This window comes from Centropristis striata, chromosome 20, assembly GCF_030273125.1.
Source record: "Centropristis striata isolate RG_2023a ecotype Rhode Island chromosome 20, C.striata_1.0, whole genome shotgun sequence".
NCBI classification, from domain to species: Eukaryota; Metazoa; Chordata; class Actinopteri; order Perciformes; family Serranidae; genus Centropristis; species Centropristis striata.
The window spans coordinates 22495079-22508219 of NC_081536.1; the positions used below are offsets into that span (position 1 = coordinate 22495079).

Genomic DNA, 13141 nt, shown 5'->3' on the forward strand with positions numbered 1-13141 from the left:
GTGCGCTTTAGTTACCAGCCAACTCTCTGAAGACGATAATAATTTCACTGTAGTTGTGTGTGGCTATTAGTGCTGATCTTTGTGAAGTGGGCTGTTTCAATGAGGCTCATTTGCATAGAAAATGGCATATTTTACAATAAATGTTTGCATATTACCTCATTAATGAAAATAATCTTCTCTTGGTAAACTTATATATCCACTTTATCTCTCCTCTCTCAACAAACAAGAAGCAATGTCTCAATGTTTAGCGGCCGCGTCGCTGCTTCTTCTTGGTCTCAGTTAAACTACTCATACTACTTTCTAAACTTTTCAGACTCCTTGTCACCTTCTACACTCTTCACCTTTCATTTGCATGCAGTGCACTTAATCTACCTGAATAGAACAACCAAAAGAGGGGTGTAATGTGGAGGACCCTGAAACAAATGACTGCAGTGTCCTAATAATGGTCATTATCGTAATAACCCCAATTTCAAGGAAATGGAAAGCAGTGGGAAATGTACATGGCAGTATTTGCTACCCCTGCAAGCCATTATTAGAAGTGTTTGTTATTTTGAGCATAATTTGGCTGCACAATGTGTTGTGTTGATTAACAATTACTGGGCGAACGAGACGAGGGAGGAGTCGCAGGGTAAATTGCTGCTCTGGATATGAGGGTGGTGCATTTTAGACCCGTGGCCGTTGTCAAATGGCATTTTGTTTTTCTCTGAGGATTAGACAGAACCCCTTTAGAGAGCATAATGGAAATGTGTGAGTCGTAGCATGTGTGGATGAAGAAAGTGAGTGAATGTCAAAAGCTGTGTGACTTTTCTTTTGTAATGAGTATTAGTGAGATTTATGATTGTTAAGTGAATGCGTTAATAAAAGGCCTCATCATCAAACTCTGGAAGTATTTTCATGAAAAAAAAGTGAATGCTGTGTGTCCATAAAGGATGTGTTCTTGTTTTCTTCTGCTAACTTGTGTGTGTGTTTGTGTTGAGGTGTGTGCTGACCTCCAGCAGGGCTAGCCTTGCTGCCCTTGCCTCTGTCAGTGCTAGACACGTCCAGCAGGCTCATGTCAGACATCTTGACTCCGGATCGAGCCTCAGCTATCAGCTGCCTGGCTCGCTCTCTCAGCTGTCTCCGCCGCTCTGCATCCCGCTCCTGCAGACACACACACAAAAAGAAAAAGGATTTCAGTGACTCTTGTACAGGTAAATGTTATGAGAGAAATTGTTATGAAAGATAATTGTAGATTTAGTTTTACAAAACTAGGATTATTAATTTCCTTTAATGTTGGGCATTTGCAGACACAGAGTCTGATCTTAAAGGTTGATTAAATAGTTATCAACCTTATAGCTGTAGCCTTTTAACTTATTTCCCCCTTAATTTCCACGGGCAATTTGAAACAAATTGTTATAACCTCAGAAATGGCACATAGCTGCTGCAAAACTGTAAATCCAACCAGCTTAAATGATTGATACAATATGAATACAAGTCTAATAGGGACTCCTAAAACTAAAATACATGACATTTCAGCTAGAGAGAAGAAGCATCACTCTGGTGGAGATGTTGAAACCACAGAAACAATCAGTCTAGTACAGTGGTGTTGCATAGTGATGCTTCTTTTACTTCATAAACAATCTTTGAGTACAGGCGATTTAATTTTGTTGGGCTTTATTTCAGCAGATAACCCATTAATATGCCTAGATCCCTGATGATTATAAAATTTCACAGTATTACTTTATGACTAATTTGTGAATGCACACTGTATACAGACAAAACACTGTACTTATTCATTTACACACACATCATAATAACGCCTTTATACTAAAAAAACATAACAATTTTTGTTATCAAAATAGTTGTGCACATCTTGGTGCATTATGTTGTTAGGAGTGTATAGATACACACACAAACATCATCTTGGCACTAGACATACAGTATTGAGCCGTCACCATCAGAGTAGTGGCAGAAATGCCATTTTCAGGCCGATCCAATCTGATCCTGCTGATAGCAAGGGGCGCCACACACACACTCACACACTTACAGAGCAGACAGGAAAACGTTGATGATGTCAACAGACAAACACTTAACTGATGACGACCAGACCAAGTACACACTCATGCACAGGCCATAAGTAAATACCATGTATCCATCTAACCCCAGGTAGAGCTACAAAAAGATTCAGCTTATTTGGATAAGATTTATAATGTGTTTTACAGACAAATAAGGGACAAAAAAAGCTAAAAACAACAAATACAAACAAGTATTTAATTCAAAGCTGTTTTGAAAAGCAGATGGGTCAGAGGTATGAGAGGGCATACTGATTCAAAAAGAACACAGGCTGTTTAGTGGTGATATTTTTAAGACTGGAGTTGTGGCAGCTGAAGAGTAATTCACTGCAGAAGTCACTCCTGGATAGTGAAAAAATACTGTTTTGAATCCAGTCTGTATGATTTAAGCCTCTGTGACAAAAACAACAGAAGTTAAGGGGCACACAAACTAACAAACCCAACACAAACTCTACCTTGCACTTGTCTCAACCCAAGAACAAACAAACACACACCTACACACTCTACAACTCCCCCTCCAAAACATACACAACCCCATATGACCCAAGGGAGAGTGAAGCTGCATTTCTCTGTCACTGTTCTCCCTCCCTGTGGTTTCCTGTTAATCAGGCTTCTCCATATTGAGGCAGGGGTTTTAGGGCTGGCCTATTGAAGCCGCCCATTTATCCATTAACAAAACAAGCAGCGCCAGCTAATGAGCTACATCTCTCCATTTCCATGTCAATTGTTTGTTTGTAGCCATTGTTAGGCTGGGACAATAGGGCTGTATTGTAAATGACAGCAACCCTAATGCACTCTGTGTATGTGTGTGTGTGTGTGTGTGTGTGTGTGTGTGTGTGAGTGAGTGAGTGAGTGAGAGAGAGAGAGAGAGACCCAAGGGGATGCCCACAGGGAGAAGAGAACACACCTTAGAGAGAGACTGATAAAGAGAGGGAGAGGGAGAGACAAAAAGAGAGATAAAGAGTAAGGAGGGGGGCGAGGAGAAACGGGTGTTTGATACTGCTTGCAGAAGAGTTTTTAGCATGACAACACTTTTTTTCCCTACTTTCATTCATTTCCAGCAGTAAAGGAGGTAGATTATTATTTAAAAGTAGGAGTCAGTATCCTAAAACTTTCCCTTTTTTATCACTTTAGCAAATTAGTACTTGCAAATGCCTTGAAGGACAAAACAAAAATCGACTAAATCTTTTTCGACAATTGTTCAAAACAATTGACAAATGATTTAACAATTATGCCTGAAAATCAAAATTAAAGGTGAAGCATCACCACTTTATTACATGTAGTACGCACAACACCAACAGAGAGTGGCAAAGAACTTTGGGGTCAATAAAACTTATTATGGACTTGATTAATTTCACTGTAAGTTATTAACACAAACAGCCAATAAACAGGCTAAAATATAAGATCAGGACTGTATATAAATCCTTTCTTTTGACCAATAATATAGCTAATTATAATCAGTGGAACAGTTGGGAATACAAATTATGTGACATGGGAACAGGATTTAAATAAAAAAAACACAGAGGATCTATGATTGACCCCTGTAGAACACCACAAGACATGCAATACTTGCAATATTGTTTCTATTGATAAGAAAATACAAATCAATCAATTGATCAATTTCGATCGATCGATCAAATTCTCTAAATGAATGGAAAACAAGACTGACCTCTGAGGAACAACACAAGAAATAATAGGTGGAAGATTGTATTCAGGAGACAGTGGTAACAAGTTCAATTGCAAGACCACCTCAGAATGGGTTAAGATGAAGGTCAGTGTAAAATAAAAATAGGTGATGAGGTCTCATGAGTCAATTGGTCTCTTTGAGTTGCATTTTCTGTTCAGGTTCCTAATGGCAGCCCAGAGTGGGATTAATCATTGGGTCAAATGCCTGCAATAGTACTGCTAGATTGCGTCAATTTGTCACCCCATAAAAATGAATTCTGCCTTTCCTGCTTTATACTTGCTGTGTTGTTTTCTTTAGCATTTATTTTTCTCCATCCTCACTTCTCTCTTTCTCACTATGTTTTCTATGCAGGTGTCTTCCTGCTTTTATAAATGCAATATGATAACCAGTAATGTCACTGATGGCCTTCTGGCTATGGACTAGTTCTGATATCCAATCTGGCCTTTACAGATATGGATACAACTACCAATTTAAGTGTGCCTGTGTGTTGTGTGTGTGTGTGTGTGTGTGTGTGTGTGTGTGTGTGTGTGTGTGTGTGTGTGTGCGTCTCACACACACACTGCTCAGGCTCCAACACACTCCAAAACATCCCACTGCATTATTGTTGTCGGCCATTTTGGGGACAGGAAATGGGAAATTGACTTTGCCTATCCAGAGGCTAGGATTAACGCTATAGAAAAATGCATCTGACTAGCGCCTAGCTCAGTCAGTTACAGAGCTGCTGATTAGAAAATATGAGAATGTGTTTGGAAGGAGAGACGAGCAGAGAGGAGAGGCTTTTTGTTGTGTAAAGGACAATGTGTGCCATGATCTAGGATCAGATCTTTCTGTGGCCAAGTATACTTGTGTGCATGTGTTTTTTTAAAACTGGAGTATGTGTCCTTTTGTAGTTGTGTCACAAAAAGCAGAATAGATCTAAGTCCATGAACTAGTTTTCATCAAGCAAAAAACACTTTGCAAGTGCAGTCAGCACCCACGGGGTTTGCCCCTGTGGGCTCCGACTCTGCATTGTGTCCAACTTCCTTATTATTAACATTATTTTGAGCTCTTTAAAATCTCAGATTTGATATCAGCCCAACTGTTACCAACTCTGTTGAGTATGAGTATTTGTTCTGAAGGAACATGATATGTCAGAACTTTTTTAGTTCATAGTGGAGACTTGTTGACCAAGTGGTGATGAAATGCCATCTAGTGGACATTGTGCTAAAACGAAGAGATGCTTACGCTTCCTATTTCCATCTTGGAAAGTGTTGATGGATATTATATTTAAGAAGGAAAATTAACACACACAGCCTTTTTATTTAGCAGCACAGGACACTAACAATCAGTGGATGTGAAAGCCATGGGGACCAAACTTTGAAAAAAAGCAGAATGCACAAATCCAACCAGCCACGTCGTTACATGATCAAAGCCAGGAGGAGAGAAAGCGTGTCAGCTGGTGGTCAGTGGGTGGCTCTGCTTCAAGAATGGAGACTCAAGAGGAGAAGAGACTTTTCCTTTTTAAATGGCGACAGCAAGAACAATTGTGTACTGTGTCTTCCATTGACTGCTGGGAACCTCCAGGGGAAGAGAGGCTAAACGGTTGAGTGCGATGCTGAGACAGAGGGCTCCTCTGTGGGCTTGGCGTCGGGGTGAGGACCCCTCTCCGCTCTGGAAGCTCTTTTTGAGCAGGGGGAGCAGGTTGTCGCCTTGGTTGCTCTTTTCTGGGCAAGTAGAAAGAGGGAGGGAGGGCACGCACCACTAGTCATGTACAGAGACCTGGCGTGGGCACAGAGTGATGCCACACACACACACACACACACACACACACACACACACACAGACACACACACAGACACACACACACACACACACACACACACACACACACACACACAATCTAAAAGGGTTTGCCAACCTCCCAGATAGCCAGCCAGTCTGGCAGCCAGTCATGCAGCTCCAGACATTTGTCATGACAGGCTAATTCACAGTCAAGAGGTGCTTTAGGTCTCTATCTTGTCCAGGCACACACAGACACATATACAAGCTAAAGAGCTACAGAACAAACACACAAAACCAATCACATAGCTTTGTAATCACACACTCGAAAACATTGTTTCAAATGCCAGAATGATGATCCAGACACGATGCAGGCGCAGGTAGAACTTCATTTAAAGCCATCCTCCCACATCAAACACACAACTACACAACTCTCTTTAAGTATATTTGTTGTATTTGTTGTTTTTAATTGTGCTCTATAAATAGACTGTCCTAAACTCTTTACATTCCTCACTAATCGAATACAAGGTTTTTTTCAAACCATACCAACATTTGTCTATCTTCTGAAGATTTTTACCAGGAAAGTACATGAATATATCGTAGATCCCAACTAGACACGTAACATAGTATTTTAACTTTTTTCTGACAAATTAAACAGTCTCTTGCTACAGTGAAGAACTTCATATTGTGGATTTAAAGCTGTTGTAACTGAGGACATTTCCATTGCACTGCACAATATTGGTTATTAATTATTCAGGTTTTGAGGTGGGTATCACATGTGAGAATGAGGTAGTAATTATAAGTGTTTAGGCGTCATAACTCCTGTACCTGTAACAGGCAAATAGTTGAGTTACTTATTAACGATTATCTTTGGAAGATCACTGTTTTTATGGTAATGATAACCATTTATTACAATTACTTCTGCTGGTCTTCACATGGTGTCCCCAAGTCAGGTTGGGAATGAGGATTGATGGTAAGGTGGAAAAGATGAACAAACATTTTTTTTGTAGCAGGAAGCAAAGGGTTTATGGGAAATGTTGTCTTTAGTTTGAAAACCTCTACAGTGGCCTCTAATTGACTCAAAAATGTGTGCGTGTACCACAAGGCTATACAATGAATACAACAATGCAAGCATATTTAAAAATATTACATCTATTAAATTTAGGAATTTATTACTTTCTAAAGCCACCATTGCTAAAATTTGGGGGGGAAAGAGAGAGACATAGTGCAAGGCAAAGAGAGGGAGAAAAAGAGAGGGAGAGAGAGAGAGGAGCTTATCGGCTGGCTCCAGACGGAGTGCGCGGATCAATGGGCGTGCGAGGCCCACAGCGATCAATGCATTTGATAAAGAATTAAAGAAGAGCCACTGTACATGGCTATCAAAGAACCAGGACACGGCCTAATTATGATTCGACGGGTGCGTGCCCATGATAGGGGTCTGTGGGAGTGTGTGTGTGTGTCTGTGTGTTACATGTACATAAATATAAATCTGTGAGATGTCAGTGTGGAAGTGGTGTAAAAGTGCAGGCTGTGTACCTGTGTGTCAGTATACATGGATGTGTGTGTATGTGTCAGGGTTTTAATACAAGTGTGTATCTGTAGGGTCAGACTGTGTAGGTTTTTCTCTTTTTCTGGGCAGAGGTGTCATGTTGCTGTAGTTTGTGGTTATGAGTGTATGTGTGTGTGTGTGTGTGTGTGTGTGTGTGTGTGTGTGTGTGTGTGTGTGTGTTTGTGTGTAATGTGCGTGTCTCTATATGTTTATGAGTATCAAGTGACTGGGATTATTCTAAATGAAACAGTTTTTAAAACGGGGATCAGTCATAAAAAAATGTAATGAAGTTGCTTTTTTGTATTTTTATTGCATAATTTTTTGTGTTATATGGGTTCTTACACGTATGAGTTTCCCTGTTCAGTGTCCTGTGTTTATTAAAAATAAATGTGCTATTTATATGTTGTTGGTTCATGCTATCGACTTGTCCCTAATAATATAAACCATGAATATAAATAATATTTTGAAACTGCAGCATATAAAAGGGCACTGTGCCAAACACATCAAATAGTGTGTACTGTACAGAGAAAATTGTTTGTATTTGTAAGAATAAAACAAATATTGATTTGCTGAATGTGTGTCACACATTTACAGAACAAAAAGTATGTGCATGCTTTATGAAGCTGACATTTTTTCAGCAAATAAATTTGTTTATGACTTGACGCAGGGTCTGTGTTCACTGTGTATGTGTGTGTGCTTAACAAGGGCAATTGTACTGTAGGACAGGTAGAACAGGTAGAGTGAAACATGGAGACGACTCAACACACACACAAAAGTCAAAGGGGTTCGTCATTCAGACAGGCAAGCAAGATGGGAAGGTTTTGCCCTTTAAATAGACAGGATAATTACTGGCAGAGAGAGAAAGGCAGGCAGAAAGAAAGAGACAGAGAACATGAGCTGAAATTTGTGACGGCAGCAGACAAACACAGGTAACCTGTAACTACACAAGAGGCTTTATAAGTAAAAAAGGGGCAGTCAGTGTGTTTCAAGGGCTTAATTCTACAATGAGTTCTGAAAAAATAATACTCTGATATTGTTAGGTGCTATATGGGTCAGTAAAATCAGAATCAGAATCATACAGAGACATTTTCATAAGTAGTTCCTACTTTTGAGGATGAATAAATTGGTTTTAAACTATTATTATTTTTGAAAGTTTTCCAAAAACCTTTTTCAGGTGAATCAAAAACTTTACCTTCATCTCAGCCCCAGGAACCAAATACAAGTTTGGTTCATGGGCAACAGTTCCTGCCCACCCCACCCGGGACATATTTTCCAACAGCCCAGGAACTATCTAAACTAAAAATTATTTTAATGATATTGATATTTAAATGAAAGTTTTGTAGTCAATTTCTTAAATATTTAAGAAAATGAGCACACATGAGAAGCTAAACTCAACCCTATATCCTCATTGTATCAAATGTAAGGGTTGGAATGGTTACTGTATTGGTATCAAACCATCACTGTCCGGTGCACGCTGCTGCATAAAAAACACACAATATTTAGATTGCAGGTAACGTGGAACCAAAGTTCACAAGTGCAAGTTCTGCATGGGAACTTTTTCATGTAGTCGGTATGCAACATATGCCGACCACAGCAAGTGGATTGAGTCAGTCACTGTATGGCGAGCATGAATGAAATGCTGGAGCTTTTATGACCCGTCTGTGGTTAATGCATAACCCAAATCAATGTGGTTATGTGTTAAAGCACAAAACAATGTCTCTTTTATCTGTAATTTTCCTAATGTTCTCACCTCTTCAGACACAGTGGAAATGCAAATAAAAATGCACAACAGCGGGCATCCCGGCGGCACACCTGGTAGAGCGCATACCACAGAGGCCTTGTCCTCTGTCCCGCTCCCGATCAATAAAGCCTTAAAAATGGCCAAACAATATCTTTTAAAAAATGCACAACAGCAACATTTAGTTTCTCGATTCCTGAGTAAAGTTTTGAGCTATTTAGTTTAATGTCCAACACTCAGATGTATGTACATGCACATGCATACACTTGTGAACAGATTTTAACATCAAATCAATGCTAACCTCTTTCTCACAAAGACACACATGGATAGTAGGGGTGCACCGATCGGCGCCGATTTCCTTAATTTTGCGGGATCGGCCGAATCTTTTACGTCAAACCGATCTTATCTACCTCGGAGGCCGGCTCGTTAAGAAGAGCCGCCGTTAGCGGCAGTTAGCTACAGCTAGCTCTGTAGCAGTACAGTGTGTATGTGCTGCTGCTGCAGGAGGTGTTCACTTAGCGATCTCTGTTTGTTTACAACAAGCTCCGGCACTGTTTCTTCTTCTACAGTTTGGCATCTAGTGCGCCACACTGTATAATCAAATGCTACGCTGCCCCCGTGTGGAAGGCACCAGTAATACAACTTTTTTTCCTTCCAGATATGATGAACTATTCGATTTTTTTAATTTAATGACTATTCGAATATTCGAAAATCGATGCCCATCCCCAGTTGTATGTATGTTGTACCCATAACGAAACCAACGACACTTTATTTATGGTTGCAGTTCTTTTGTTAGTATGTCCTGTAAATTGTTGCTATTTATTTTAAGTTCAGTATTTTATTAACTACCCCAGACATTGTGATTTCCTTTATTTGTTAAAGAAAAATACTGCTGTGTTATTGTTTTCAATAAAATACGATTCAAACATTGAAGGTTCAGTTAGTTCAGAGTTATAAAAAAATCGGTATCAGCCAAAATCGGAATCGGCAGGTCAGGCTTTTTAAAAATCGGTGATTGGCCAGAAAATTGCAATCGGTGCACCCCTAATGGATAGAGTTATTTAATTAGACTTAAGGTGGTGGGAAAAGTGAGATTATTCTCTCCTCCATATTTCTCCCACAAAGAAAAAGAGAGAGATGAGGGCTGCAGGGTGGACATGAAAAACATTTGACACTTCCACTTGGTCAAACGTGAACATGAGGCATGTGATAACTTGACAAAGAGAGAAGGAAAGACAGAGAGGTACATGTGTTCAGAAGAGTTATGCAAGTGTGTGTGTGTGCGTGTGTTACAACTTTCCTCTCTGATGGCTTGATCAGCTCTTGCAATGCAATTGAGAGAGCTGTCTTTCCCCTGCTCACACACACACACACACACACACACACACACACACACACACACACACACACACACACACACACACACACACACACACACACACACACACACACACACACACACACACACACACACACACACACACACACACACACTCAATTTAGAGTCTGCCTTTGATCTCCACTCCAGCCAATTCAGCCACGACACATACCCACACACACGCACACAGACAGTCCAAAGAAACTGCCCAGCAAACTATTTAGTTTCATTAGGGGCAGAATCTTCAAAAAGAAGAGAGAGAGCAAGAGAAAAGGAGGGGGGTTGAAGGAAGAAGAGGAAAGAAAAAAAGGGAGAGCTGGGAGAAGAAAGGGACGGCAGCCACATTAAAATGAGACCTGGAGAAAAACTATTACTGCTGGGAGAAAGTTGAAAAGGAGAGAGGACAGGAGGAGGAGGAGGGGGGAGTAAAGGACAAAGTGTGGACAAAAAAGCAGAGCGCACACTTGCATATTTGCATTTTCAAAATAGACATTTTTTTTATATGCTGCAAAGCTAGCCATTCACTGGTGGCCTTTTCAATTATGTATTAAAGCTTTTATTTTCCGAACAGAAACATTCTGCAGTGAGAATTTGTGTATTCTAGAATTGTAAAATTATCAAATTCTTAAAGGATTATGTTAGATTAAATCTGAAAGCAGAGTATATATTCTCACAGTAGCCAGGTCTCCATCCCAATTCATCTTTTTTAAACCAAATTTCCAAACATAGGCCAAAAGAAAATGAGAATGAATGCTTGTTTCCATCCAGGGCTGTTATGAAATTATTAGGGGTTGCTTAATCAAGATTAAGAGTAGGTTTCAACCATTGTGGTGATAGAATGTGCAACAAGATGAAGTAATTTAAAAGAGCACCAGTTGAACCTCAAACGGTGAAAAACAAGATATAGGAAACTGGATGGAAATATGACATTTGTGTTTGTTTCATGTATAAATGTGAGGAAGGTTACATCAGATTGGTGTGGAGCAATGTGGAAACTGTTATGCTGATATCATCTGTCTCTTCTCAGACAAGCATAAAAATGTTGTTATTTTTGCATTATATTTCCAGATTTTATTTTATTATAAATTTTCAGCATTTTCAGTCAGGATTTTTTGATATGTAAATATGTATGTATATATAAACACATGGATGGAGAGCTTTGCATTCTCAGTTGCAATTTGAACTAATATAGTGTGCTTTTGGATTTCAAAAAATATGACATTTAGTTATAATAAAAAGAAAATGACATTATTATAAGTACACCCAACTCTCCACACTCACATTAAACTCCTGTTTCTTTGTTTTGAGAAGCTGGCTGCCTCAATGTGCCACCTTCCAAAGTTCACAAAGTTCACCTTTTCACTTGTCCAGTGTTTAGCAATTAAGGCCAACAGTCAGGTAACAAGTAGCCTGTTACCAATGAGAATAACTTCTCACTTTTTGGGAACCTTTAGGAATGCCGAGGTTCAGCCAGAGGGCTTTGTTTTGGCCACTAGTGACACAAATGAAAGAGAGTGAAAGAGAGAGGAGAAAATTAGGACATGAATGCAGTCAAGTCAGGATCAGAGGACAGACAGCAGATGGGAGTAGATGACAACACCCCCAGGTCACAACAGCAGAGACCCAGGAGTCCCCTCCACTTCTAAAGAGGAGGAGAGGGGGGCGACGGAGGGGAAAAGGGAGGAGGGGGTGGCTGGGGTACTGGTCGGCAAAAATCAAACGGGACCCAATTATAGGAATCACAACGAGTCAGTGAGCAGGGGAACTCTCTTACCTGGAAAACACCAAGGCATGTGCGTGCACTCTCGATCGCATACCACAAGCACACGCACTCTCCCACACACACACACACACACACACATTCAGAAGAATGCAAAAGTGCTAAATAATTGCACATATTTTTGCAAGGAAACACACAGGAGTGTATGGTGGTGTGTCCGCATGCACACAAACACATACACACATGCTTCTCCCAAACCTAGTGTGGATCCTGATAATTAGCCTGGCCAGGCCGGTGTGAAATTACTGTTCTCATCTGCTAATGGATGAGAAGACCTGAAGCGAATAGACACAGACACATAGACACACACAGACACACACATGCACACACACACACACACACACACGCATACACTCCATTAAAATAATAACAGTGGGAAAGACTAAAAGAAAGAAACAAAAATTGGGACGTCTACAATAAGAATAAAACGAGAATAAAGTCCTGCATGAGATATTTTTAGTAAAGCTCATTAATAACAAATCTGGCTGCTATGCGAGTAGGGTTGGTGACATTACAACATTACAACCCAGTACGCTAACTATGATGACGAGGAGGAGGGCTCAAAACTATTAGTAGTACTGTCCATCTATTAGAGACCACAAAGATCAGGACAGAGAGGAAGACAGAATGGCGACATCAGGAGCACAAGATGTGGCAGAAAAACAGAGAACTACAAACAACACAGTAAAAGACAGTGAGGGGGAAAAGAGGAAGAACATACTGGAGAAAAGAATAGATAGACAGAGAGTTGACAGAGAGAGAAAGAGAGAAAGTGACGGAGAAGACAGGAAGGGAGAGGAAGAGAGAAAACTGAACCTGTGACCTTAGATGAAAGAACCAGTCACTGTGGGCTACAATTAGGGATGGCAGGAGGGAGAGCATAGGTCAGGAGAACAGGGCTACACACAGACATACACACACACACACTGCAAACAAGTATCCAACATATTGTTCTGCTTCGAGCTACATTTATATTAATGGCAGTCACTGTAGCCATTGATGTGCAGGTAGTTAAACCTCACATACAGCACAGACCTCTAACCGTTGTCAATACAGTACAGTGACACAAATGTAGTCGTACAACAGTTTCTATGTGTTCTTGTTATATCACATTTAGTGTGAGCTTTTAGAGTGAGTTGCAATGACCAACAGTAGAAATAAAGCCTGATTTCTTAGATCACCAATATTACAATAAAGCAA

General features: G+C 40.1%; 1 protein-coding gene across 2 annotated transcripts in view; it reads right to left on the reverse strand.

Annotated features, from left to right (window-relative positions):
* Window positions 1–13141, reverse strand: part of ehbp1 (EH domain binding protein 1) — a 152217-nt gene that overhangs the window by 54884 nt on the left and 84192 nt on the right. For both annotated transcript variants that reach the window (XM_059358968.1, XM_059358967.1), the window contains one exon: window positions 990–1140. In XM_059358968.1, coding sequence (XP_059214951.1) covers window positions 990–1140 — 151 coding nt within the window. The remainder of the gene's footprint in view (window positions 1–989; window positions 1141–13141) is intronic.